This window comes from Pocillopora damicornis, chromosome 13, assembly GCF_964200805.1.
Source record: "Pocillopora damicornis chromosome 13, jaPocDami1.2, whole genome shotgun sequence".
Lineage (NCBI taxonomy): Eukaryota > Metazoa > Cnidaria > Anthozoa > Scleractinia > Pocilloporidae > Pocillopora > Pocillopora damicornis.
This window is the reverse complement of record NC_142682.1, coordinates 213,831-241,331: the sequence shown is the minus strand read 5'-3', so window position 1 is coordinate 241,331 and position 27,501 is coordinate 213,831. Positions and strand designations below refer to the sequence as shown.

Below are 27,501 nucleotides of genomic sequence, written 5' to 3'. Positions count from 1 at the left end.
AATTTTATGTCAGTTTGTAAGCTAAGCCGTGTAAGAAAAAAAAAACCTCATGTCTGTAGCCTTTTTTACCTTGCAAACATCTTTGCACTCTCCTTCGACTCTCAGAAGAATATTACTTCTGTAGTGTATTGCGTTGCATAGGGTCACATAGCGTCACTACTGTAAGGAACTTCCAATCGTGCCGTAAATCTACTCTCCCAAGTGGAAGCAAAATAACTGATTTCGAGTATTGTACACTCAATATATTATCTTGATTATTGAATAAAAGACAGTTGAATTAAAGGAATGAGAGCGATCACTTGACCTATGAGTACTCTACAACTTCAAAGACTTGTTTTTGTAGTGGTGAAAACATGCAATGCAAGTCTCCCCTCGATCTGGGACTGGCTATAGAATCAGAGCAGTCTGAGATGATTAGGATTTAGAGTCAGCTGGTTTTGAAAACTGAAAAGTTTACTCCAGGGTAAACATTTCAAACTCTGATAGATTTGCTTGCATGCCTATGCAGACCTATCTGAGTGCTTGTTCTGAGCAGACCATTTTACTACTGTTATACCACGCACTTCTTTTCAACTTTCAACATGGCGGACGGAGATAACGCACTTTCAGAACTGGGAGCATTGACGAGAAAACTAAATTACTCTAAAAATTCGTGGACTGAGGTTAAAGCTACGTTGGAAAGACTTAAGACATGGGCGGTGGCTGAAGAAAACAGGTATGATCAAAAGTCCGTCTGTCGCACAATTTGTCGTGCTCTGTGATTTCCTTATAACGTCGAAATTCTTGATACACTGATACTTACGCCTTGGGCTTGAAAGTACCTTCAAATCAAAACGATAGATTCGAAGATCTGAGTTCAATATTATAACATATATCATATTTCTTACTTTTTCATGGTTTGCATGTCATAGATGTATGGTATCAGAGATGAATATTTTGCAGATGAAAGATATTATAACGGCCTGTAAAAATAGCATGTGTGCACAAACATGTGAATTAGAAGAAAATCAGCTGATCCTTTGCCTTAGAGCGTCAGCAGAAGCTTTTAGATTCCTGAGAAACTGCTGTGCGGCAACGCCCAAGAATCAGAACAGTATAGTGTAAGTACATCCTGCTAGTTTTTTTTATTATTCGTTTCTTTCACAGAGGTCAAGTTCGTTATCCAGAAAAACATCTAAATGCATGATATATGATTTTATTGACAGATCGTTAGGAGTTATCGAGGAAGTACTTAATACAAATGTGCTTTTGCTAAAACCAAAGTTCCAAGAGAATGAAAGAGGTGAACCATATAAAACAATTGTTGGTTTTTTCTGAATGATAATTTATTGATTGAAGAAAATTTTTATTTTCATGTAAGACTTATCCATCTTACCAACTTGTGAGAGTTGCTTACTATTGGGCCTTATATATGTAGGGTATATTTGGTTACCATTGTGACAGAGAATGTATTTACAGCTAAAATCTGGTACTTTTACTTAAAATGTCTTCTAGCATCAGATGCAGTTAATGATGCTGTAAAGAGTAGTCTTCAGCTTCTGGGAAACACAGTGGTGAAAAATGATGCTACTCAGCAGTTTGTATGGAATATGTGCTTCCCAAACTTCTTCTTGTAAGTATCCTAATATGTTTATCTGTAACTTTAAGATTCAAACTCATGATTTGTTGCAAATTGCCCCACCAAAGAATTTCAAGGCCTTGTTTTTAGCTGATTTGTATGTATATACCTCACAGGAGTGTGCTGTCTTCAGTTAATCACAACATACAGGACTGCTTGTGCATGATTATTTACAACTGCTTGAATGAGCAGCACAGGTAACTTAGGAGCAAGAACTGTTGTTTTCATTTTTAAATAAATAAGAAATTATTTAAACTTGATTTGTCTTTCATTATTGTATTTTAATATTCAATCAATGACAGGATTCAGCTAGTAAGTGCTCATGATGGACTCAAGATGATCACCCATGTTATACATTTGTGTGCTGAAAAGTCTCAACTTGAATGGGGGTTCGTATGTCTCATGGCTGATTTACAACTCTTCATTCCATATCATGAGCTGCATCTGTGTCTTTTGATTACATTTTTAATTTGTTTGTTTCAGGTATTTTATATTAGATTATTTGATCTGCAATGCACTATTACCTGAGATATACAAAGGAATTGAATTTGATCCATTAGCTAGGTAAGATCATATTTTTCTACACCAACCAGTGGTTGCTTTAATCTATTTAATAATTCTTTACGTTTTGAAACAGAATGTATCTAGATACATAGAGACATATTACACAACTGAATTAACAGCTCTCTGAAATGGTTGGCTCAGTCAGTCATCCTTCTATGATTAAAGACTTTTTCTCATTATCGTAACAGCAGCACATTTACTGAAGCCGTCTGACATAAAAGAGTTGCCTCATGGCTCAAATTGTGTGCAAAAGAGAAATGCAAGCATTTTTTTTCTTACTGTTTAGTTAGTAACAGTCCATAAGGATAAGCAAATGTTAGCAGACATTCAAAATTAATTTTGGTTTAAATGTTACAGCCAACTAAAAAAACTTTTCCTCCAAATTTTTGCATCACAAAAGTATTTTTGATTGATGACTGTTGTTTTAACCTTTTCAGGTTAATCTTACTAGACTTGATTCAAGTCAAAATAACAGGTAAAGGAAGTTACATACTGTTTATAATAGCAGTTTAGTTTTTTGGTTTTATTTGGCATGTGCATGGCAAAAGAGAGTCTCTGGGTACAAACATACAGATGTTGGCTAACTCTCCTATTAAGCAAAAATGTCATCTGTCATTGTTATGTTAGTTGATTGTAAGCTGGATAATGACTTCTTCAACTATTCTGTTGCTTCTTCTTCTTCTTTTTTTCTTTCTTTTTTTTTTCAGGTAGGGGCAGAGTTATGGCCCACCTATTTTTACTTTCACTAATTACCATGCCTGTTGCATGTCTGTTACAGACATACGTCAGTGTTTAATTTTGTCTAGAAGCAGGTAACCCTTTGCTATCAGGTTACCAGTAGTTGGTACATCAATTCAAGTGTTATTTTTTGTTATTGAATTTTCACAGATGCTTTAGATGAGCCAAGTATCAAATTAAGAGAAGAACATGTGAAACATGGTTTTTATACAGACTCCTTAGCTTACATTGCTGATGAGTTTGAAAAGCAGGCTGAAGACATTATACAACAACTACAACAGCTGAGTCCATCATCTGATGACTTTGTATGTAATTTTAGATTTGTATTTTTGCAAAAATCTATATATGTATATCTTGATTTGTCTTATATTATGTTTGCAAATTGGTAATCACTTGTCCCTGTATTTAGTTTCAGGTCTTGATCATTACGCGGCTGTTAAGTGTATTATCCATTGGCACAGGACTACAATCAAACCTCACTGGTCTACAAGAAAGAACCCCATTACTTACCACCTGTGTAGGTTTGTTGAAAGTTTTATTGTGTCTGGTCAAAAAGGACCCTGGGCCAATGCTTTTGTAAATGACCATAGGCCTTAGCCTTCAGCTGTTAAATGACTTTTGGGAGGGTTGCTGCTCGTGGTTTGAGGAAGAGGGACCATGAAGGAGAAGCAATACAGTTGTATTAGTGACAATTATGTGAGGGGATATTGATATTAATTTACCAAATTCACACATTCATGTATCAGAGAGAAATACATGTACTTTTTTTAGTTTTTTAAAGTACTCTCTTACCTTTTACACTGATGTATATAGTACCTCTTAATATTTGTTTTGTATATAGAGAGGAAATGACAGTTTTTTATTTCTGAAAAAAACAATGTTTTAGGTTTATTAAAGGAGACTACTAATTCAGAGGTAAAGGAAACTTTCAGCAATGCACACTCCATACCACAAGGTGTAGACTCTGGGAAACTGAGTCCTAGTCATGGCTTTCAGAGAGATCTAGTGCGAGTCATAGGGAATATGTGTTACAAACATGCAGCCAATCAGAACAAGGTAAGGATGTTTTTTGAGTGGTAAAATTTTCCTTGTAGCTTTAGAAGAATTATATTTCATTAGGAGAATTATTTATACAATACAATACAATACAATATTTATTTGCCATATACGACATTTACACATGGAAAAAAAAATGAAGAAAATTGATGACAGAAAATAAATGGCGAGAAAACCTGAAAGAAACCACGAGGCTTATAACAAGTCAGGTTTTCTCACTTAAAATAACTAATCTTATATTAGAATTACAATATGGACTTATGGTAATTAACTTTGACCGCGCACACGTACACACACACACACACACACGCACACACATATTTATAATTAAATACTCATCACAGATTGTGTTTAATTATTGTGTACATTGTTGCAGGTACGTGACTTAGGAGGAATTCCATTACTACTGGATCACTGTAATGTGGATGATCACAATCCTTGTATCCTTTCCAATTTTAATTGGTTATTATTTTGCACTGTACTCAGAATTTCATTTGGCTCACTACAGAATCAGCTTTGAGAAGGATTACATCAAAATGAATGGCAAGGCATTTTAAGAAGAGCACTAACTTTATGATCTACTGTACATTTGTGGGGGGTTGTTTTTTTCGGCTCATTATATTTTTCTGTCCATCTTCGTTTATTCTTTCATCCTTGACCTTGAGTTCAGTCATCTGTCAGTGGGCCATCTTTGCAATCAGAAACCTCTTGGAGAATAATAAAGAAAACCAAAGAATTGTTTCAGCCATGGATTGCCAAGGGCTAGCTGACACTTCACGGCTAAGAGAGCTGGGAGTTAAGGCTGTTGAATTAGACAATGGGAGAATCAAACTTGTTCCAATTAAAAAAAATTCATAATTAATCATAAAGTTATCCTGAGTTGATCATATTCTGTTTTACAAATACAACGTAATTAATTTCCTCACTAAAATCGTCTTCTCTCCCACCCCCCCCCCCACCCCCCCCCCCCCCCTCCTTCCTTCTTCAGTAAATTCTGACCTTGAGAAACAGGGAATGAGTCATTACTCGAGAGGGCCTGGATCTCAATTTGAGGAACGATCAAGATGGCTCCCGAAGGAGGAGATGATAGTCTGAAGAAACCGCCTCTTGATTACTCATTTCTTAAAGGTTTTGCCGCTGGAGTTATTTTTTCTCATATTAACAAAACGCTGGTGCTGGGACTTGTTGCTGGCATGTTAACAGGAGCATATATACAACAAAATTACCAAGGAATTCCAAACGTTGAGGACATGGGTCAGAGATTCATGCAGTCTGTGCGAGATGCCCTAAGTAAAAAGAAACCCTAATTATGGGCTGTAGGATATTGGGTAACTGGCGGAGAAGCAAACAGTGAAGGTGATGACACTGACTCGAGTCTATAAAGTCGGTTTCTGTGCAGCTGAGAATCGATGGAACCGATGAAGCGGAATTGGCGACAATGAGAACATCACGTAATTGGAGTTTCCTTTTTCAAGTCACGGCGACAGCTGGTTATAGCAGCAGCTAAACTAAAGATTCTCTGACATACCTTAGCCGCATATTTTAATAAGATCGTACCTTATTCCTGCTTAATCTTCCTTTAAGTTTCACGAATGTTGATTGCACCTGCTAAAAGTATCGATGGATTCATGTACAATACTTGAAATTGCTGCAACGCAAAGTAGTTTGTAGGATATCGAGAAAGTGGCGAGAAATAGGAGTTGGTATAAAGAGTAGATCCAGGTCATTGGAATGACTGTTGCTGGGCTTTTCGTGAGGAATTTTGGTAGATAAGCTGAATGAGTTTCGAATGTGTATATTTATCAGCTGGAACTGAAAAGATGAAGTGGAAACCTGTATACTTTCATATAAGAAGCACATCATTTCTTATGTCATTAAACCTCGTATTAAAACGCTTGGGTAGGTAATTGTTGACAACTTATCCGACTACAATCACTTCCATGAACATTTTTATAAGTGATCATATATTTTTAAAGCTGTGCAGGTTAGACTACAAACCAACCGCATCACTATTTACAATAATTACAAATAAATAAATAAATTACCTTTAAAAAATTGCACAGTTAATTGTAGGAAGTAAATAGTCTTGTGTACAGTCAGCTATATGGTTCAATGATTGAGATGTGGCTTCTTAAATCAAAGAACTAAGGTGAATGATAGTTCTAAATGACTGATGTTGCAAAACCTGGACTAAGTTATCATTACAATCAAGAAAAGAATTATTTGGTATTAGAATGTTGTTAGAATTGACCAATCACTCTTTATGAACAAAAATCTTGAAATAAAATTGACAAACATACAAATCAGGGAAATAGAAACCAATCAATCAAGGATGCAGTAAATCATTTAGGAGATTTAAAGTGGCTTCATTCTGAACTAAGGTTACAATCTTGAAGTACATGTAGTCAGTTGTGGGAAAGTTGATGATTGTTTCTGTTGTACACCTATTTCTGAAATGTGTGCTTACAGGATTTTAAGCTTAGAAGCAAAGAAGAGTGATCGCTTATGCTGCTTCAAAGAATTCCACAAGATTTTGTAGATCATAATTGTCCAGCACCTCCAGAAGAATGGGAACCTTGCTTTTCACATTCATTCCCTAGAATTAAATTATCAAGATTTATCAACATGAGATATTTCCATTGCTGATTAAAATAGTGTAGCTGCAGAATCAACATGTAACACAATATGTTCATGACTGGATTATTTGTACAGAAACCCTCTGAAAACCAGAAGAGTCGCCTTTGACCAACAGGTAATGGTCAAAATAAAAGGTTTGTTTACATAAGTATTGCAATTCTTACCTTGAACTTGAACTTGTCTATGTAGAGATCAGTAATCATACCTTAAACTTGTTAAGAAATGATACCAAACAAGAAAAGATATTTATTGTCTTTACCACAGCTCTGTGAAAGTATTACTGGTTGAGCTTCTGTTTTACTATTTCTCTTTACTGCTGATTGTTTGGCCATTTCGCATAAGAGGATCATGGCATTTAGTTTTTGGAGGGTTGAACAATTTTCATCTTAAGTAAAGTGTACTTAACTCTCAAAACTTTTGGCGATAACCCTTTGGCAACCTTGGTTTTTATCATATTACCTTGAATTATTTTTGACCAGACCCTTAAAAAGCTTTTATATCCAAATCAATTATCTGAAATGTCGAGATTTAAGATTCCATGTAAGATTGTAACAACTGAATAAATTCCTAGTAAAATGGATTTCTATGAAGGATACCATAGAGTCTTTCCAAGTGGCAGGGCTGCTTCTTGTATTCTGCTTGGAGGTTTTCTGCATCATCTTTACAGAAAATATTTATGAATTTATCAGAAAATTATGTGTATGGTTTTCTCCGAAAAAAGCATGCCTGAGAATACTGAGGATACTAAAAGTGTAGAAAATATCATTTACCTCCTATCTTTATCATTGGGAAATTCCTATTTCATCCTTAAAGAGGATGCCTTAGCATATTTTTGAAATGCAATAATTGCCTTTCTGAGACTTCATTACCCTTTATAACACATTTCAGTATAAATTTGTCTTACCAAGAATTTTTTGGTATTCTGGAGCAAAAAATCCAATATCACTTTCATGCATCTGTAGTTCCTAAAAGGCAAAAGTGTCAGGTTACTCTAAGAAAAAAAGAAATCCACCATCATCAATTTTATGTTTCTGCAAGAAACAATAGCTATAAGCCATTTACGCACTGACCTTTAGTCCCTCAATGAGTTGGACTTTCTTGGCCAGCAAGAGCTGATATTCCAACTTTGGATGTATAAGGTTCAGCGTGTGGACCACAGAATCTTCATTGAGATCTGAAATGATAAATTTCAAGTAGGTGTGACAAAGAGGTGCATCTGAAAAGAGGATGGAACCTGTAAAACTCCTGCTAATTCAAAGGCTATGGACATTTTGAAACAGAGGGGGGTCATCACACAACAAGCCAAGAGTATACCTCTGATTAAACTAAGATAAGAAAGGCAATGAAATAAATAAGGTAAGAAAATTAAGCAAACCATAAGAAATATTGAGGTTGATTTTTCGTTTAGTAGCTTCTTTAGTGAGGACATCTTTGAGGATTGATATTGTTGAGATATTGTCAGATTTAAAGATGGCTTCTCCTTTTCTGCAAAGAAATTAAAGACATACATAAGACTCTGACTCTACACTGAAAAACTAAGAGCATTGCACCAACTAGAGACATACAGAAATCTAATGTAAAGTACGTTTGATGACAGAAATTTGTTAAACAAATACGTACTTGTACTGGCAGTCTAACTGTGTATCAAGGAATGTCGACAGGAAATGAAAGCTCACTTGCTCTCCAGCAGGAGTTCTGCAACAAAAACAGAGATAACATCAATGTTATGACTTGTTGATATCACAGATAGAAAACTACAAATATAAGTTTCTGGTTAATTATCTTAAATGAATGTATTTCTGATTTTGCTATTGGCATGTTGTGATTTTTCATCATGATTGCTCAAGGAAAGGTTTAATGTATACTTACTATGGATAAATCTCTTTGTGAAGTTTATATGAAATAATTGATGTGAAGTTTACGGGAAGATATGAACTCAATAAATTGACCTCGCTCCCAATGTGTGGCTTCATAGCTCAGTTGGTAGAGCATCGCACCGGTATCGCGGAGGTCACGGGTTCGAATCCCGTTGAAGCCCTGATTTTTTTTTCAGGCTTCTTCATTCCAATTGCTTAAATTGGAAAATTTACTGCGACGATCACATTTCACTTTCATAAATCTCTTTCTTAAGTTAACAAACCTGTCTGGCACTTCTGGGAGACAGAAACAAACCCAGGAATGAACTTCCGCAAAACTGAAATGGCCCATTAACTTCAATGAGTTCATTGGCCTGAATGAAACACATAGGGGAAAATTAAGTTTAAACTGGAAACTTCATAAAAACTGAGAATCAAAAGACTTCTTTTACATGTAACCTTTCAAGAAACTTTTGAAAACATAATCAGACCACAAAACTTAGGACAACTTCAGGAACTGAGATCTTGATTGCAAAACAACAACAATCACATGATTGTCAATAATTGGAATCCAACTTTTATGAGGTCTTACTTGGACTCGTCAAACACATGAGTTCTCTGGTGCAGTGAGAGTGGTTTGATACTGTATTGTCGCACTTGGCAGGTCTTGGGCTGAATCCTGGGTGTGATATATGCCTGCAAAGTGCCATACTGTCCTTCAATTGATCTGATCTGGAATTTAATGAAATGGAGGTGAGAAAGCTTTAATTGTAAAATGTCTGAGTGAAATTTAAAATGTGGGTTAAATGTCATCTCTCATCAGCAACTGGACGGATTCTTCTCTCAGGTTAGAAATGCCAAGAAATTTCTGAGTCCTGTCTCCTTTTCATGTAGTACAATGCTTATGTGATTTGTGTCATTAAGTTAGCACTGGTAAAAAGATTTGAAAAGTCCTTCAAACCTTTAATTCCAGCCTTGTTGTGTTTGCCTGACATCTGTAAGTTGCAAGAAGAAAGTTGCCATTCTGAAAGAAAATTGAAACACTCATTATCATAGCTGTATACAGAATTCTTCATACTGCATGTACATGCAAGGTCTTAACTTAATACCAGTCAGAGAAGTATGTGCTAAGAAAGCCATCATTTACCTCAATATCACAAGCACTGTAACTGACCACTGCAGAATTCTTGTCCACATCCAGAAGATCAATTGGTACGTCACTCTAGAGAAATAGTAATAAATGTAAAACAAAAATAATTATCTTATCTAAATGGCAGACACATGTCACATTTCCCCTCAAAACATCTCAACATAATTAGTGGAAAATTACTTCAAGGTGATAAAAATTCATTCTAAGACTGAGACAGTGAGACAGTGAGACCTTCCTGCAGTTACTGTTTCCAAACAGATTTTCAAGATGAAGTTAAGTATAAGAAAAATGCCTCTCCAAAAGATGGAGCTTACCTGTAACAAGACATTGTCAATGGGAATTTGAACTTCAATACTCAATGTATAGCTCGCATCATCCCTGTTCAGTGCAAACTTATCATTGATTGCAAACTGAGGAATTGCGGACAGAGCAGACATGGAGTGTGCAGTTAGCTGGTATTTTTCCCGTTCCTGTAGCACCTTCTGTTGAAGAGTGTCAATTTCTACCCTGAAAAGTGATATCTCTGTTACTCACAATAATAAGAAAATGCTTGAAGTTCGAAAATGTATATGTGTTGGTGAAAATTTTGATGTACAGAAGTGGTTTTTAATTGGTGAAAAACACTTTCAAAAGATGGATCACTTTTTGCTGGAAAGTTACATATACCTTAATTTACATAATTAATATCAGACTGTTAATGCTCCTTGGATGGATCTGCAATTAAGGGAGTAAATCTTGAGTGACCTGCAGTATTTCTTACCTAAGATTCTCCATTTTTGCCTGTACCTCTTCACTGATTGGTTCCTGTGCAGCTGTTGTAGTGGGTCCAACTTCCTTCTGTTGAGGTTCTGTAGTAAAACCTACCACCCAACCAGCATAAGTAGCTGCTATGATCTCATCATATCCTGAGGAATTCACACAGCCACCACATACAGATGTGATGCTCTCGCTTAAAGCCTGGAAATTAAATCATTAACCTGTGTGAGTGTTTTTATTAAACAGCTGAGATGTTATTACATCAATAATTATTTGTGACAAACATCTAATTTCTCCTCACTATATCAAACTCTAATCATTCATTAAGGTCACAAGAATAAAAGAAATGTTCACTAACTAAAGATGCTTGACCATTAAACAAATTCTTCCAGTCAGCATGTTAGGAAATATAAAGAGATTCAAATATACCAGCATAGATGCATACTGAAGATAAGATGCGAAGGGTTAACCTGTTTAAATCTGTGAACTGGCTCATCCATCTCATCAAAACCATACACTTCAACCAAACCATCATCCCGCCCAATAAGAACATCAGGCACACCATCAGCTGTTATGTCAAAAGTTTCCAGTGCCAAGACACCTGAAAAAATGTAGAAAAAGAGAACACATTAAATCTTAACTCAACTCCTGAAGTTGTTTCATTTCCCAAAACTTGTAACACACAAATGCATGCCAGCTGGCTGGCAGGAACAACATTAAATGCAGCTTTGACAATCAATTCCGATCCATTATTAAATAAAAAACATTTCCCAGGATCTTGCAGCATCTTAGTTCTATAAAAAGCCTTCTTTTAGAGTCTTTCTTTGTCAACAAATAATTAAAATCAACTCACTCACCTCCATTCCGCTTTTCATTTGGAATTTCCCACTTGTGATTTGGTGAATGCCTGGAAATAAATATTTCAAAGTTATCATGTGAATGACTTAAGTTTGCTAAAAAGTTGTGATTTTATCAGTCAAGAGGACTCTTCCTCTAGTTGTTTATGGCTGAATTTGATGAAGATTAGTAACATTTAACTAAACTCAGAATTAACCATGAACATATGGAATATGTCTGAACAGACAATTCCAATGTTTAGGTGAGAGCACAAAATTGTGAAAGTGTTCAGCTTGTTTCTATGTCAATTCAAATACTTTAAGTCAATATTTCATATACCTTCCTAACTGAATCATGCCCACTTTTCCATCTGATGTTCCATACAAAACTTCTTCTCCAGACAAACCTTAAGATAAGGCGAAATTAAGTATGAGAGTAACTATTACAATTATAGTAAGTCATCATACTGTGGTAATAATCTGATGCAAAGCATGAAATGTTGACACACATAAACAATAAAAGCAGTAAACACTGTAGTGTATATATTTCTCTAGTATAAACATGCACCAGAGGCAAAACCTCATTACATATCATCTAATTAACCCTTTACACTTTAATATCATAATGAATATTCTCTATACAACTCCAAGGGTGCTTGCGAGGAGAATTTATTTAACAATCAAGAATTTCCTCAGTGCAGATCATTTCCCTTATTCTTGTGACCTTAATGTGGGATTCAAGGTATTATTGTAGGGAGAAATTAGAAGCTGGTCAATCTTAAGGGTTGAAGGGTTAATGTGTGTGTAAGACTAGTGTAAACTTTTTTTCAGGGCTCCATCGCATTATTCCTATCAGTGTTATGACCATTCCGAAAATCACCTGCATAGATACTTTTCAAGGCTTGTTAAAAATTACTTGTATTCCATGTTTACTACCAACCTCCATTCCCACCATGCAGAGCAAGCACCATGGGTGGTCCAGCTACTTCAACTTCATACAACAAATCAGAATCCTTGTAAAAAAAATCATATTTACTTCAATATTGAGTTACATCTTGTAGTAAGATTATTCATTATTAGGAAACATCAGTCTTGTGCAGTGACTACAGCAGTTTATATTGTTCAGTATTATTTCAATCTGTCTGCCAATTGAAAATTATTAATATCACTTACCTGTAAAACCCTTAAGACTCTGTCTTCACAGGCCAGAATAGGAACTAATGTATCTGTGGTTCTAAAATTGTCCAAAATAGAATTTCTTGATGAGACACCAAAAAGTTACAGGACATGACAGGTATATAACTGCTAACCATGTGATAAACTTTGTGTCACTCCAGCAGATAAGCCTCAGCAAAAATCTGTTGTGTTACCTGGGCTGCTGGATAACAATAATTCCAGAATTATTTCTGGTAGACTGTCAAGAAGTATTGGGAAAGGGCATGAGAATACATTTGCATCCTACCTCTACTAAAATTGTTTTTATACAAAATTGTTGAACAAAATACCACAATAACAGTTAACCAAGGTGTAATAAATTATGTGATTTTCATTTTAAACATCAAAAAATTTCTCTCACTTTCTTATTGGTAAACAAAGGACATCAGTAATCTTATCTCCGGACAAGAAATAGTTTTCATCTTTGCAGTCACGGTAATGATTGTAAATGTAGTTTCCACAAAGGAAAAGATCAGCACCATTAACATACCTGCCAGAAATAAAAAGACAACATGCTTCTATTAATAGTAATTTATTCAACATCTTGTGAAAACCATTTTTACATCAAAATATTTTTAGAAAAACATTACATATTTTATTATTTTAAAAGTGAAAGATAAACATTGGACCTACATGGACTGAATACTTTCGGTCAGATTGGTGTCAAATCCTAAGAACTGCTTTCCTTTCTTAGTATAGCCACGCACTTCAGCCCCAGATGCCACAAACACCTTCTCCTGCGAAGGACCATCCAAGCCACCAAGTTGCAACTTAGAGATTGGTGATCCTGGAAGTGTTTTGAAAACCACCTGTATTGCAGTAAGTGGGAATCAAATTAAGTACAAAAGGTATGAAATTTCAACCAAGTCTTCTTATCCCTCTCCAAACCAATCACGCCATATCGATGCAGCCAGCTTTCCAACAAAGGAATAATTACTGTGATCGATTTAATTGTTTCTGTAGTTCCTTATTTTAAATTTGAGTACTGTCTGTGCCACACAACTAACCTGAGAAGTTTGTTTTTTCATTCCAAAACAAGTTAGTACTCCATCATGATCAGCTATTGCAATCTGGAAGTCAGTTAGAACAGGAAAATGCTGTATTAAGTAAGGAAGAAAAGGAACGTCGAGAGTGTGTATGATCTTTCGTTTCCCGAGATCGAAAACTCACTTTAAATCGCCAGTTCGCAGGCCAAACAGAAAAACTTAGTTTTTTCCATGTAAAACATACAACACCAATTCAAAATATAGATATATTTGTTTTCTTTGGAAATCAATGAAATTATTTCGAACTTAGTAACGTGAACGACCAACTGCACTGATGATCCAAAGTATGTTTAACCTTCTGAGCGCTCCGTTTTCCGCCACTAGATAACAGTTTCATCGTCTTAGGAGACGTGACACCGACCTGGAAAGAAAAGTTCGTTCATTTCAGTTCCGATAAATTAATATCTAAAACCGAGTGCAAAGTTCGGTATCCAAGGAAGCCATAAACATCGTCTGCACCTGTAAGTAATCCAAGCGCGTCAGGTTCAATTCCATCATCTTGAACGAACAGGTTTAACGTTCACCAACTTTCAGATGATTTATCCGCGTTTCTGGGAAAGTTCTGATCTTAAAGAAACTTAGCTAGCGAAGGAAATTACATTTCTTCACAGCTTAGCTGGACAAGCATCAAGCTTGGCTAAAGATTTTGAGTATGCAGTACTTTGATCAGCTGAGAGCAACAAAACAATCAGCTGTCATGTACTACTCAGTAACTGTCTACTTACTTTTGAGAAATCGGCCTTATCCTTTGGGACCCTCAGCTTACAAAAAGAATTATGTAGGTGTCAGCGAGGTAGTAGAAAGTAAGCCTTCTTAATTTGTCAGTTTAGTTTAGGCTAATTCATTATTCAACTTTTTATTCGTTCTTAATCTTTTAATCCGACCTGCGTCTTTAAAATCTTATCACATTTACAGTTCTGAAAAAAGACTTCTCGGAAGATATGCGTATCATGCTGAAATTTCCAGAGGTTTGGATTTGTAGCAGATAATTATGTTAAAAGCCTGGCTGGAAATCTCACGTCTGAAAGGTTTGAAGTCAGCCATACTTAATTGTTTCGAGAGAAGCGCATCAACTTTCGTGTTCGTGATTACATTTGTTCTTTAGACCGTAAAGTGAAAAAAAATTGAGGCGATTTCCGCCACAGCAGAACGCACCCGACATTTTTTCATTTCAAGAGCCCTCTAGTTTCCACTCCTAATGATCCATTTTCTTTCAAAAGAAAATTATTTTCTATGAGTTTGTGCCCCCTGTGAAAGGAATTTTACAATCTCCTAAATGAAACTGACCGTTTAAAATTCATTAGTTCAAAATGAAGCTTATAATTTCCGGCGTCCACAGGACAAGTCGGCACATGATAGCCGTTACCTCAAAATGTGTGTGTGTTTCTCTCCACTCTCTCAGGATGTTCATCCCTGCTACATTGCTAACAACTCTTTCATTCTCTTCGACAGCTCTTATTTTCACCGACAATGACTGCACGCTTTCACATTGTAACACCAATATCCTCTCTTATAATCCTTTCACAATCGGCCATAGTGAGACCTAGTGGAATAAACAGATTCACTTCGCGTTGTCATTTGTTTTAATTGTTTCTTCATTTTTAGCATGTCTTGCCTGAGGACTATTACAGTAATTGTACTTTGATTTCGACTGTAGCGCTGTACGACAAAAATAGGACAGAGAAGACAGAGAAAGTTTAAAAAATGCCTGAAAAAAAAAAAACAAGCTTTCAAAAACTTCTAAACTCAGATTATTCTGTGACATAAACTTGACACTGTGTGACATGTAACAGTGAAAATGTTTTATAAAGATGAGCCCTGGAAAATTTAACGTTGTACTGAACAGTTGTTGACAGCTTTTAGAAGTTTTGCCGAATAGGATTGACAGCAGGGGACCTAAAAGATGCAAAGGAGATTTGCACTCGATCAGTAACAGTTGCATTTGTTACAGACACGAAAGCACAACATTCATCTTTCCACTAAATCGAGACAGAGGAGAGAGAATTGGCTGTAGGGTTAGCTTTTGGCTCTTATGCTTTAAATTTCCAAAATCCGCTATAAACCAAACACTTCGCAAGAACTTCATCAACATTTAACCTTTTTTGCCGCAAGAAAAGAAGTCGCAATTTTATTATTCCGCATTGTTAATTTCTCTTTCAATTGTGTCATTATCATTCTTGACGTTGCCGTGGTTCGGAAAGAGACTGAAATTTCCAGATTAACGAAGGTTATACTTTTGTTGGTTAGTTGATAATTACTCAGTCACGGTGACGTAACTGTAAATTAACTGCGGACTCTAACAGAGTATCCTGCATGCGCGAGTACGTTTGGCTGAACAAATGGGTGCGAGTTCTTAGCGGTAGTGAGGTCTAATATCTTCTGTTGTTTGTGTTATATTCTTTAGATTTTTAACAATATCAACAGTAGGGATAGTGATACGCTATGATGTATTTGCCAACGCCAAGTTTGTTGAGCTCATAAAGCATCGCTTTAACTTGAATGAAATTATCTCATTTTGTTTACAAACGAAGGATTTTTAAGAGTTACAAGATCTCGACGATGCTTGCCAGCATATTCCTTTATCTTGGAATTGGTGCTTTCATTAGCAGAGGTAAGCACATTATGTAGATAATGAAGTAAATCACATCGCTTTCCATAGCATCTGCAAAGAAATAGTTTGCGCAATGTATTAGATAGAATGAACTCATTCATTCGCGGGTCTTACGATGTACACGTTGCATGCTATGAAATGCTTCGTGCCATGGAAAAAATATTGAATAATGTAATTATTGAGAAATATCGCCTTTTGTGCATTCAGCCTCATTGATTCTATTTTTTTAACCTTTCAGCTTCTGATTCAGCAAATGTTTGGCAGAAATCAAGGATCTTACTTATTGCAGACCTTGGCTCTTCGATGATTGATGCTGAAAAGTTGCAAACATCTTTCCTAGGAGCAGATCAAGCCAATTTAGGGAATGAATTTGTTATCCTTCAACGAGCACGAGATGGCGGCTTTGAATCTCACGGCTCATTTCAGACATTGGCAAGTGTACAAGATCGGTAAAATCATTCGCTTTGTTCAATTCTTGTTGTTTTAAGGAGGTGTTTTGTTATTATATAAGACTTCTTTGAGACTCAAGCAGCGAATAATTGCCATTGTCTCCGAGCTTGAATAGTTGAGGTACATTTTCGCGGTCGGAGATGTTAGATCGCTCAAGGATCAAAATTTTCTCGTGTAAAGGACCTGAATGCATCTGAAACTGTCAAAAATTTTATTAAGCCAGTCTTTTTCCGGCGGCGCGTAATTAGGTTTGGCCCCTCTTGAAACCCTTCGCCTCAACTGTCGCGACAATTTTCGCTAAAAACATTGAAGCAACGCCAAAGTGTTTTATTTTTTCCAGCTTACGAAAAAATGCTCTTAATTGTGAGAGTCACCTATATTGTATATTCTTATGCGGACTTTGCTCCGATATTTGGTTCGCGCTCACACTGGAAACAAATTACTATATTTGAATTCCGCTAGTTATTTTGCCACGCGACAAAATTGATATGCTTTGTTCTCATTTCAGAATGATAGTCCGTCTTGAGTTTTGATAAATTATTTAAAAGACTAATGTGAATAATTTAGATGCGTAAGACATACCACTACGGTGAGAAGTTTTTGTTTTGGGAAAAAATATTCGTTCCTTCAGCTGTGTGGGTTTACTTAGTGTGATCTGATCGCGACCATGATGTTCGTTGATATTTATTCTCGGAGAGTTTCTTTGCGTTTTTTATTCACTACAGAACATCTCTTTAGTCCAAAACTGCTTTTAATGGTCAAGGGAAAGTAGTTTGATGAACGAGTCTTTTCTCTCATGAGCCTTTTCTTTTAAATAATTGATGAGGCTATGAGAGAATGTTTAACCTGTTAGGGTGGGTTTTATACTTTGGCGATCATCAAAGGTCACATCCTGTTAGCTGTGATAATAGATTATGACTAAAACACTGATAATAGGCTCTGCTGAGCCTTAAATGCTCCCTGTTGGGGCATTCCCAGGGCTAAGGAAATTTTTCGCAAGAGAAAGGGATTTTTTAAAGTTTCTCTCAAGAGAGTCATTATGCCGGCTTGGATAATGCCTCTGAAGCCATCATCACATTAAAAATACCCTTGAGCTGTATGGGAGCTTATCATTGCCCTCTTTTATGTTAAATTGTGATGTTTCTTGTGCAATCAGCTCCAGCCACAGTTGCTCATTAGGTTCCCTGAACCCTAATCCAGTGCATGTTGTCTGTGTTGTAGGTTTTTGTCCATATCTTCTATCAGTACCAAAATTTTATTTTGTATTCCTAGACTTTCCATCTAATCACACAGTTTAATTTTCCAGTAATATATGACATTTCTTATCATTTCCCAGCAATTCACCTCAAAAATGATGGGTTTGTCAACATCATTTTGAAAAACTTTTTAATATCATTACAGGAAATACATTTCCATTAGAAAAGAAAACTTTCTTCCATGGCTGTTAGAGAAGAAGCCAAATTTTTTGATATGTGTGGCGGTCACTACAGAGGTTCCACAGATATTGACTGTAGCACACAACAGAGGTATGATACAGGAAACAATATTTGTCTTAGTTGTTACTGGAAAGAGGCTCTCACACTACAAAGGCAATACATTGTTCAATTTACTCTTTAGTTATTTTGTCCCACAGTTGCCTGATAGTAAGTGGCCATCACACTGAAACTGATGATTTGAGCCACTTCATTTTTTCTCTTCCATTTCAAGTATTGTTCAGTGTTTGGAATAGAACTAAAAGCACATTGTTAAGATCTTAATTTCTGATCTGGCAAATCACTTAGTTTATATTTCTCATCTGTTATTTCCCAGCCAACTCTCCCATTCATCCAATACCCAATTACACCTTGTGCCATGTCTGAAGGTGATGACTTTTTTATCTTTAAGGTTTGTTACCCTTGGAAACCAAACTAATAATAAGGATGGTCAAAGAAAGTGGCAAGGCAGCTGATGAAAAGGTAGCTTGCTACATTTTTGTTTAAATGTTATAATACCCTATCCTGTATTATTTACAGAGAATTCAGAGTCATATTAGTGCAATATGTCATCAGTTGGTTAGTTTGATAGAGAAGAGGGCATGTAGTGAGGGCTGTTTTACTTAAAACAGAATTGAAATGCCAATCGGGCGAATAAATCGGGTATTAAACTTGATCGATCACGAAGTGTAACTGCATAGTGACAGTCATAAAAGATCATTCTCTCAAAGAGTGTGAACATTTCAGTGTACCTATCAATTTATCGATTTTCTCTGTCGAGTATTTGCGGACGTGTCGCCTTTCGAGGCCACTAGGAAGGAAGGAAAAAAAAATTCCGTTCCTCTTCGTTCAGCAAACGTTTGGGCCAAATTTCAAGGCGCTCTGTCAATCCCACAATTTCTATGAATTCATTTGAAGAGGAGACATCATGTGGAAATCGTATTGCGAGTCTTCGTCTTCCAGAGGTTAAGAAGCATTTCACGCCCCCTCGAAGAATTATGTCAACATCGCGCTCCCACTGTGAACCGCCAGCCAATGATGTAGTTGAACCCCTGACCTTCACAGAAGGCATGGTGGCGCTTTGCAGGAAAGGATAGTTTTTCAGTCGCGTTTTCTCCAAGTAGCTTTCACGACCACGTTTTTGGTGGTCTAGTATGCGTAAACCAAGTGAAAAGTAAGGTTGAAGGCTGGGAAAATTACCAACACTTGTCACTCTCGGCAAGACATTTTCTTTTTCAGTTAGAAGATTTAGAAGTTTGCGCCATTTGGGTCCTCGGTAGAAAACCAAAGTCAGAGCCAGGACCTCTTTCTTTTTTTTTTCTTTTTTAACGTTTCGTGTTTGCTGAGAACAAAGTGCTACTAAGTTGGAATAGAATCTCCCGAATGACGCTGTTTGCTTCGAAATGTTCACTTCTAACGGAGATTATGACACCTGGATAATTTTTAACTTTTCCACGAATATGTTTATTCTTACAACTCGCCAAATTATTAAGATTTCAACTTACCTTTTTGGAAAATGTGCGTTTTAGTAATGAACTTTGATTAGATGTAGATATTGGTAAAATAAGCCCCGCGAAGTTTTGAGAGCCTGTATGCCATACTCCGACTCCTTCACTTTTGAAGCTTGGTGATGGTTTCTGTTGATCACTAAATTATAGTTTTGAAAATTAATATGATATTATTTGCGACTATCATCGTGTTCAATTGGAATAGTTATATCAGTCAGTAAAATTTGTTGTGGCCGGATTAAGTGTTCCTTGTGTGGGTTAACTGACCCCAATCCTCGATCCTTGCTTACTTTTTTCTCGAACTCATCGAAGTTTTTTTTATCTTTCTCTTTCTAGAATGTGATTTCAATGAAAACACCCAGACCTAAGGACCTCAATTTCACAGGAAACAATGGAAATCGTCTAGAGTCAAGAGAAATCACTTTCTCTTCTGGAAGAAAAATTGAAAACATCATTCTAAATGCGTTTCGGGAAGAATACAACCGCGTTCATAGTAGACAGAGAAGGGCAGCTATAGGAAGCTCAAGTGCAGCACCTTCAACCTCAGTTCCCGCAGTTTCCCTCAGCGTAACTTCTTCAGCTATTCCAGCTCCTTCAAGCTCAGGCCCTACAGTTAGTGCAGCAGTTCCAAGTTCAAGCTTAGTAGTTAATGCTTCACCTTCAAGCCGAAGTCCTGTCGTCAATCCGGTAGCCTCAAGCTCCAGTACTGTTGTCAGTGAAGCACTTGCAAAGTCAAGTGCTGTTGTGAGTACGTCGACTTTAAGCTCGACCCCAGTGACTGGTGAAGTGTCTTCAAGCTCAACTGCTCTGGTTAGAACGGTGCTATCAAGCTCAAGCCCTATGACTAGTACGGTGCCTTTAGGCTCATCCCCAGCGGCTACTACGTTGCTTTCAATGTCAGCCCCTACAATACGTGTGGTGCTTTCAAGCTCAACCCCTGTAGCTAGTGCAGTGCTTTCAAGTTCAAGACCTGCAGTGGGCAGTTCACACCCGAGCTCAAGTCGTGTAGTTAGTGCGGTATCTTCAAGCTCAAGTCAAGTAGTTACTCCAGCATCTCCAAGCGCAAGTCCAGCAGTTAGTTCGGCGCCTTCAAGCTTGAGTCCTGCTGTTAGTATGGCATCTTCAAGTCCAGCAGTTGCTACTGTATCTTCAAGCTCAAGTCCTGCAGTTAATGTGATGCCTTCCAGCTCAACTTCAGCAGTTACTCCAGTCCATTTAAGCCCAAGCTCTGTAATTAATACGGCATCTTCAAGCTCAAGTCCAGCAGTTTTTCCAGCATCTTTAAGCTCAAGTCCTGTAGTTAGTGAAGTGCCTTCAAGTTCAAGTTCTGTAGTTAGTGCAGTGCCTTCGAGCTCAAGTCCTGTGGTTAGTGCAGTGCCTTCAAGCTTAAGTCCTGTGGTTAGTGCAGTGCCTTCAAGCTCAATTCCTTTAGTTAGTGCGACGCCCTCAAGCTCAAGTGGTATGGTTATCCCAGCATCTTCAAGCTCAAGTTTCTCAGTTATTCCAGCACCTTCGAGCTCAAGTCCTATAGATAGTGTAGCGTCTTCAAGCTTCAGATCTATAGCGTCACCTGTACCTTCTAGTTCACGTCTTGCAGTTAGCACAGCTCCTTCAAGCTCAAGTCCTGTGGTTGGAGCAGCGTCTTCAAGGTCTAGGTCTTTAGCTTTACCTGCATCTTCGAGTTCAAGTCGTGCTTTTAGTGCAGCTCCTTCAAGTCCTGTAGTTATTCCGAGCTCAAGCCGTTTTTTCACACGAGTACAATCAAGCTCAAGCACTGTGGTACCTTCAAGCTCACGCTCTACAGTTACGGCAGCACTTTCAAGCACAAGTCCTGTTGTAAGTGCAGCACTTTCAAGTTCACGCCGTACAGCTATTACTTTACTTTCAAACACAAGTCCTATTGTTAGTGCAGCACTTTCAAGCTCGAGTTCTGTTGTTAGTGCAGCACTTTCAAGTACAAGTCCTTTTGTCAGTGAGGCACTTTCAAGCTCGAATCCTATTGTTAGTGGTGTACCTTCCGTATCAGTCTCGGCAACTCCCACAGCCTCTTTAACTTCAGGTGCTGCAGGTAGTAGTACAACTTCGAGCTCGAGTCTTAAAGTTACCCCAACATCGTCGCGTTCAATGCTCGCAAGTAGTCCAACTGTTTCAGCGTCGATCTCTGCAATTGGACCAGTAAACACAATGACAAACTCTTTGGTTAGTTCTACGACATCAAATACTGTGGCTTCAAAATCGATCGTTATCTCATCAGCGACCACCGCGAGAAAACCAACTCCTTCATCTTCACAGGTAGTGACTGAACAACCACTTGTTTATGAAAATGAGACCGTTGTTGTCGTGTTTGATGGAGATTGTAACTACGTCAAGAGCAACAAAGATAGGGAGAACGATTTTCGAGAGGTGGTGCAGATGGAAGTATCCAGTAAACTTAGGATTCCAAGATCGGCAATTGTGATGGGGAATATTGCGTGTAGTTCAATTCGAGTACCTATGACTATTCACCAATCAGGTGGACTAAAAAATGTGGTACAAGTTTTAAAGAAAATTGTCGACAGCGGAAACTTAAGTGTAACTCTGGGAGAAAAAAAGTTCAAGGCGAGTAAGTTGGAAGTGGTTCGTCCCACGTCACCAGTTACACAGGCCCCAACAACCGAAGCCAAGAGCAATAAAATTGCGTTTTATCTTTACATAGGATTTGGTACCTTGATGGCTGTTGTTTTCTTCGTCGGCATCTGTGTGCTTATTTTCCGATGTCGCAAGGATCGACGTGAGGGAAGCTTTTTCCTTACCAACGACACACATTATGAACTAAGGCGATTTCATGGTATCCCTCGTGCGAGTTCCTACTCCAGGGTGAACTACTATGGAGAACCTGTGGAAATGGATGCGACAGCTGCTGATCCCAACGCTGATGATGAATTTAAAGTTGGAGCGTATTCTTTCAATAGGTCACCTGCTAGAGGCCGCGGTAAACCAACTGGCACAACCAATGGTGATGCTCATCAACAAGATAAATTTAATGTCGGCGCATTGGGTATGCCAGAGTGGAACCTTCCAAGGCTTTCGGACAATCAAATGACTGTTGCTGAATCTAAAGAAGACGTTCCCAGGTCAGCGGGGTCGGTTGGAAGTCGTCAACTTTTGATAGATAGTCAGGAGAGTTCCTTCGCTGATTCGGCGCAGGCTTATGATAATCCTGTTCTTACCTTTGGCGATGGTCCGCAAGAGTTAAGTAAGGAAGAAAATCAGAGCTGATTTAGGAAGCAAGGAGTTTTTGTATCTTCAGTTGTTTGATTCAGCGCTTTGTTTTATCACAAGGAAGCTGTTAATCCTTCTGGGTCTGTGAGGCTCAGAAAGCAGCCTTTGTTCAAGATTTCATTTGTGAACCTGTATGATTACTAGATGATCCTGTGATTTAGAAATTTAAAGGGGCGACGAATTGTCTCCCCTGCGAAGGTGGATTGGACACATGTGGGTTGACCATTCAATAGAAATTACAATCAGTGAGGTGTCGTTGCTTTTACGGTAGTGAACGGCACAATCCGCAAAACGATTCTTAATAAGCCAACTGAACCTATTGTTAGTCACTTAATCGAAACATTACATTTTGTTTTAATATAACAATCGTGAGACAAATTTAAAACAAAAGATTCAGGTTGAAATGATTGTACTGTATAAACATCACTTCTTCAGTAATTACCACCTAACTAAGGCTAATACGAAAACATTGTGACTTTATTGTTATCCATCTGAATGCAGAAGAATGTTGCATCTATCTTTACAATGCATTTGAATTGAAACCTGGGAATAGAATGGTTAAACGTGATTTTGTACCCATAATGTATCATAACCCGTGGACACCGATGTTTCTCAAAATAATCTGAAGATTCTGTAATTTTCGTATGTAATGGCCTTTCCGCATTAGCAGACAAAACTAGAATTTTCCCGCTAAAATCAAAGGGCAAATTTTGGTTTCGTCAGTTACATTCGCATTCATAATGTCAAAGTCATCAAATTCCGTCAGCGCCTGATCTGTTCATAAGACCGGCCAGCATAGTTTGACAAAGGATTCCGTGCGACTCCAATTTCAAGGATTTATCCTAAGTCGTTTTAAAATTTTAGAATCCCCGACTTAAGCGATAAAAGACAATATTTCACTGATTTTAGTTCAATTACACGCTAGTCGTGGCTTTTACGACAAATGATCGACAAGTTTATCACAGTTTTGTTTATTCAGTCGATTTTGTCCAGTTTTTACCCAGGACAAATTATATCGGCGGTGCGTTTGAAGATTTTTCCGCTTCGGCAAAAATTGTCAAGTCGCGACAAAGCATCCGCACTTGTAAAATGTTGGTGACGACAGAAAAATTTTCAAAAGAAACACTTTTTCGCAAGTGCGGAAAGGCCCTAATAGATAGATGTCACAGAGTGAAATTTCCAAGCGACCGTTTTGTCTTTTAAAAGTATTTGAGTAAATGAAAATCCATTATTCTTTTCAGTGAGTTACGTTAAGTTAACTGCATTTTGAGACATTCATCAAACAGCTAACACTAGCAGCTGTAACACTGAGATTTTCGTTGTATCGCTGAAATGGCAAAAGTAACTAGGGGTTTCTTGTCGGTCGCCCACGCCTATTAACAATTGGACTTGATGTTTACCTTTTTGTAATAAACGCTCATAGAGAAGAGGAGCTGAATCGCTTTGTTGCAACAAGCGCGTTGATTCGAGATAGAGGATAGCACCCTCCAGGTAAAATCTCTAGTATGATGCAAGGCACAGCTTTTTTTTACCCTATCAATTTTTTTGTGGGTCTAGATGAAATTAACAAGTTCAATTTTTGCTTCTTTTTTTCCTTTTTACGCACAGTATGGTTAGTTGTTCAAATGAAGTGAAAACCATTAGAAAAAGTGACGAAAAATCGTTGAGGAAAATTTAGGGACTGCAACCTCGTCTCCAGTAACATCTCTCATTAGGAGGAAACCGAGAATCCCTGAGGGACTACCCTGGAATTGTCAAAAGAAATATGAACGCAATGGCCTCTGGGTAGTGCTAGAATTTAACATGGCGGATGAAGAAGATCAAAATGTGTCTTTAGATCTTTTTACAGATCACGACACTGTGTGCAAACAAAAATACTTTACTTTACTTAAACACTGCAGGCAGATCGAGCAGGTGATGTACGCTACGGTTTTGGAGAACTAACATATCTTGAAATGCAGGGCTACTAATTACTGAGTGTTTACGAAGTTGAAAATCAGCTTAACTTTGTTTTGATCCACAGGAGAACGAGAGATTAGTCAATCGTATATACCATGTTAAGACTCTTCTAAAGCGCTATCGAAAACAGCGAAGGTAAGAGAATTTTGCCTGTCTCGGTGAATTTTACCGATAGTCTCCTAACTTAGAAGCAATAAAATAATTTTGAAAAGAAAACTTTTATCTCAAGTTGTTACTGATAGAGATGAACAGAGTACGATTCAGCGAAAGAGCTAATGCTGACATGTAATAAGAACTAGCGAAAAATTACAGAAAAGCAATGATAGAAAGAGAAGTCTCGCAACAACAAAATATCGTTGTGATCATAACTAAGGAATATGCTAAAAAAAAAAATAACAATTTCACTAAAAGGATTCAAAGGCTAACTCCCCTAACTGGTGGCCTTTAGTTTCTTTGCGGGCTGTTTGAGAGAATTGAAGTTATACCAAGGCTATTTCCATAATCTGATAATTTTCTTAGTTTTCATTACCTGTTTGGTTGTCAGTGTACGACAATTTTAAGAAGATAGTATCTAATGATTACTTCTGGAGTTGAAAGGGTGAATATGTTATGATAAATAAATATATCTCTTAGTTTTTCAATCTATTATGTTTTTAGCTTTCTCAAGGACAGATTAGATGAGTATAATGACGACTATCGAGCTGCACAGCCACCATTTCAGGTGAGGCTCAATTTAATTTTATATTTCCATTGATTACCTTGTAGTATATCACATCATCATTGGAATGTTTAGTTGTAAAAAGAAGTGATTTATCCAACCAATTTTTGTGTGGGAGTCATCATCAAGTATTACCTTTAAAGACTCTTTAATTAACTGGGATGCAACATGTATGGCTACATTTGTTGTTTTTTTTTCATATCTCAATCTAAAAATCTAACATAGCCATTTTTTTCTCTCCTCAGGCTGAACTACTCTCAGAAATAGTTTCAGAGGCATTTCCAAAATCTGCACCTTCTCCCCTCTTACCTGGTGAATTAATGAGTCCAGACTCACCACCTGTGAAAAAGAACAAGAAACGTGATAACTCAAAGGACAAGGACAAAGACAAAGATCCAAATGCACCTAAAAAACCAGCCAATGCTTTCTTTATGTACTGCCAACAGCAGCGCACTGTTATGCAAGATGATCAGAAGGATCCCAATATAGGACATCATGAGTTAACTAAGTCACTTGCCAAGGAATGGAATAACTTGGACACTGAAGATAAAAAGGTTTGGAAAAGAAAGGACATTGTTATACAATGTTACACGTTGTTCAATCCTGCATTGTCTATAGGAAAGTCCTCTAGCAGGAAGAGGAAAACAGTTAAAAACAATATAAAAGCTAAACTGACTCTTGGAATTATATTGGCATTTCTTACATACGGGTAATGCCAACAATGTCTCTGAAGTCATCACCTACTTCTTTACATGTAAATACTGTTTATTGGTTGTTTTTTATTATCTTTTAGGTTTACTATGAAATGTATGAAAAAGATAAAGAGAGATATGAAAAAGAAATGAAAAAATACACATCAGACAAGGTCCCCAAAGAACCTCCTGTAAAGAAAGCAAGGACCAAAACTCCAAAACAGAAAGCGGTTGCATCATCAACCCCAAAGACCACAGCAGTCATTTTGAACAAGGGTTCTCCTGATCAGAGAAGCTCAGTGGAATCACCAACTCTAAACAACCCACTGTCTCCACAAAGCCTTGCCTCCATGCAGCTAAATATTCCACACATTCCGATGCCGCAGCTTCTTTCCCTCACGGGAGAAGATGGTGGTTTTGACAACTATCAAGAGATGCACTCTTCTCCTCAAGATTCATTTCTTTAGTTTCTGTAGTGTGTTTCCCAGTTTCTTGCCATTTTAAATCAGTGTCCTCGATATAATTTTTTGTTGGTACTTAAAAAATGTCTGAATTTTTTTACCCTAAGATTATTCATGTCATTACCTTTTTTTCTCTTTCCCTACCAAACAGGCTATTTTTTTTAATTTGGTAGCTAGGAGTTGCAGCTAAAAGAATACATATTTTCAGCTGAACTTTTATGAGTTCAAATGATATTTGTTGTTACTCTCTAGTTTGTTTACTAAAAGCTCATCAAAACTATCAATCCATGGGTGAAATATGTGATCTGTATTTCATTGCACTCAAAACTATCAATCCATGGGTGAAATATGTGATTTGTATTTCATTGCGCTTTGCTGTGTGGGAAATAAGTAGCAGAATTTTTTTGGCTGGAAACTAGGCAATTTGTATTGTACATACCACAAGTAGAGTGAAACTCCATCTAACTCAAATTTGTTTCTTAGGTGAAATAGTGAAAAAGAAAGCTTTACCTATCATGAGTTTCAAACATGAAATACTTGACAAGCATGACAAGCAAAACACAAGTGCATACAATGGGGTATCTTGTTCAGATTTCAGTGAATTGATAGAATGTTCCAGCAAGAAATGGTGGGAGAATAGGTGACATTAAAAGGAGCATAAAGAAAAATGTCATTAGCAAAGACTGCTTTCTATGGTTTCAGAGCCAAAGAGTATATTTAAACTTCAAATTTACATTGAGCTCTGTATACCCAACATTATGTTTGGGCAAATGAACTAGTATATGTAAAAAAAATCAATGTAAATAAATATCAAATGAATGTGAATGAAAACTTGCACTTTTCGTGGAAGACTTGTTTGGGAGAGAAGAACCCTCCTTCCTTGCTACTCACTTGATC

The 27,501-nt window shown here is 37.2% G+C and overlaps 4 protein-coding genes across 10 annotated transcripts; 3 read left to right on the top strand and 1 right to left on the bottom strand.

Annotated features, from left to right (window-relative positions):
• The first annotated feature begins 270 nt into the window (after positions 1-270).
• Positions 271-4,845, top strand: LOC113676811 (ataxin-10). Its single transcript, XM_027193525.2, has 13 exons — positions 271-715; positions 912-1,100; positions 1,206-1,282; positions 1,495-1,612; positions 1,735-1,815; positions 1,921-2,007; positions 2,102-2,182; positions 2,620-2,657; positions 3,071-3,225; positions 3,330-3,441; positions 3,807-3,976; positions 4,353-4,416; positions 4,647-4,845. The coding sequence occupies exons 1-13, from the start codon at positions 582-584 to the stop codon at positions 4,832-4,834; spliced, it is 1,494 nt and encodes a 497-aa protein (XP_027049326.2). The 5' UTR covers positions 271-581; the 3' UTR covers positions 4,835-4,845.
• Positions 4,846-5,923: 1,078 nt separating this feature from the next.
• On the bottom strand, positions 5,924-14,144 carry LOC113676810 (BBSome complex member BBS7). 3 transcript variants are annotated; one of them, XM_027193524.2, is made up of 23 exons: positions 13,932-14,144; positions 13,768-13,833; positions 13,434-13,496; positions 13,060-13,235; positions 12,788-12,916; positions 12,385-12,445; positions 12,152-12,224; positions 11,552-11,618; positions 11,233-11,282; positions 10,846-10,976; positions 10,380-10,576; positions 9,934-10,126; positions 9,617-9,691; positions 9,431-9,493; positions 9,062-9,201; positions 8,754-8,843; positions 8,234-8,308; positions 7,989-8,098; positions 7,684-7,787; positions 7,518-7,578; positions 7,210-7,272; positions 6,778-6,818; positions 5,924-6,572 (listed from the first exon to the last, which is right to left on the bottom strand). In XM_027193524.2, the coding sequence occupies exons 1-23, from the start codon at positions 13,968-13,970 to the stop codon at positions 6,480-6,482; spliced, it is 2,160 nt and encodes a 719-aa protein (XP_027049325.2). In that variant the 5' UTR covers positions 13,971-14,144; the 3' UTR covers positions 5,924-6,479. The 3 variants fall into 3 exon arrangements, with proteins under 3 accessions (XP_027049325.2, XP_089048878.1, XP_089048879.1); XM_089192752.1 differs by lacking the exon at positions 13,768-13,833 and having other exon boundaries at positions 13,932-14,113; XM_089192753.1 differs by lacking the exons at positions 5,924-6,572; positions 6,778-6,818; positions 7,210-7,272; ... (1 more) ...; positions 7,684-7,787; positions 7,989-8,098 and having other exon boundaries at positions 8,234-8,499; positions 8,739-8,843.
• A 243-nt stretch (positions 14,145-14,387) lies between these two features.
• Positions 14,388-24,203, top strand: LOC113676835 (uncharacterized). Of its 5 annotated transcripts, none has more exons than XM_089192732.1 (6): positions 14,388-14,500; positions 16,004-16,083; positions 16,322-16,532; positions 17,935-18,059; positions 18,418-18,488; positions 19,850-24,203. In XM_089192732.1, exons 2-6 carry the CDS (start codon positions 16,032-16,034, stop codon positions 22,769-22,771), a joined length of 3,381 nt encoding a protein of 1,126 aa, XP_089048858.1. In that variant the 5' UTR covers positions 14,388-14,500; positions 16,004-16,031; the 3' UTR covers positions 22,772-24,203. The 5 variants fall into 5 exon arrangements, with proteins under 5 accessions (XP_089048858.1, XP_089048860.1, XP_089048859.1 ...); XM_089192734.1 differs by lacking the exon at positions 14,388-14,500 and adding an exon at positions 15,681-15,699; XM_089192733.1 differs by lacking the exon at positions 14,388-14,500 and adding an exon at positions 15,742-15,831.
• A 263-nt stretch (positions 24,204-24,466) lies between these two features.
• LOC113676834 (uncharacterized) lies at positions 24,467-27,429 on the top strand. Its single transcript, XM_027193554.2, has 5 exons — positions 24,467-24,688; positions 24,798-24,868; positions 25,391-25,454; positions 25,697-26,005; positions 26,245-27,429. Exons 1-5 carry the CDS (start codon positions 24,578-24,580, stop codon positions 26,608-26,610), a joined length of 921 nt encoding a protein of 306 aa, XP_027049355.1. The 5' UTR covers positions 24,467-24,577; the 3' UTR covers positions 26,611-27,429.
• The last annotated feature ends 72 nt before the right edge of the window (positions 27,430-27,501 follow it).

Bases quoted from the DNA above. Each gene is read 5' to 3' on its own strand.
- LOC113676811 (XM_027193525.2), top strand. From the start codon at position 582: ATGGCGGACGGAGATAACGCACTTTCAGAACTGGGAGCATTGACGAGA. The intron at 716-911 runs GTATGATCAAAA...TGCATGTCATAG, and splicing joins GCGGTGGCTGAAGAAAACAG to ATGTATGGTATCAGAGATGA. The intron at 1,283-1,494 runs GTGAACCATATA...AATGTCTTCTAG, and splicing joins GTTCCAAGAGAATGAAAGAG to CATCAGATGCAGTTAATGAT.
- LOC113676810 (XM_027193524.2), bottom strand. From the start codon at position 13,970: ATGATGGAATTGAACCTGACGCGCTTGGATTACTTACAG. The intron at 11,283-11,551 runs GTATATGAAATA...ATTTATTTCCAG, and splicing joins GGCATGATTCAGTTAGGAAG to GCATTCACCAAATCACAAGT. The intron at 9,494-9,616 runs GTAAATGATGGC...ATTTTCTTTCAG, and splicing joins ACAGTGCTTGTGATATTGAG to AATGGCAACTTTCTTCTTGC.
- LOC113676835 (XM_027193555.2), top strand. From the start codon at position 15,972: ATGAAATTATCTCATTTTGTTTACAAACGAAGGATTTTTAAGAGTTAC. The intron at 16,084-16,321 runs GTAAGCACATTA...TTAACCTTTCAG, and splicing joins TGGTGCTTTCATTAGCAGAG to CTTCTGATTCAGCAAATGTT. The intron at 16,533-17,934 runs GTAAAATCATTC...ATATCATTACAG, and splicing joins TTGGCAAGTGTACAAGATCG to GAAATACATTTCCATTAGAA.
- LOC113676834 (XM_027193554.2), top strand. From the start codon at position 24,578: ATGGCGGATGAAGAAGATCAAAATGTGTCTTTAGATCTTTTTACAGAT. The intron at 24,869-25,390 runs GTAAGAGAATTT...TTATGTTTTTAG, and splicing joins CGCTATCGAAAACAGCGAAG to CTTTCTCAAGGACAGATTAG. The intron at 25,455-25,696 runs GTGAGGCTCAAT...TTCTCTCCTCAG, and splicing joins CTGCACAGCCACCATTTCAG to GCTGAACTACTCTCAGAAAT.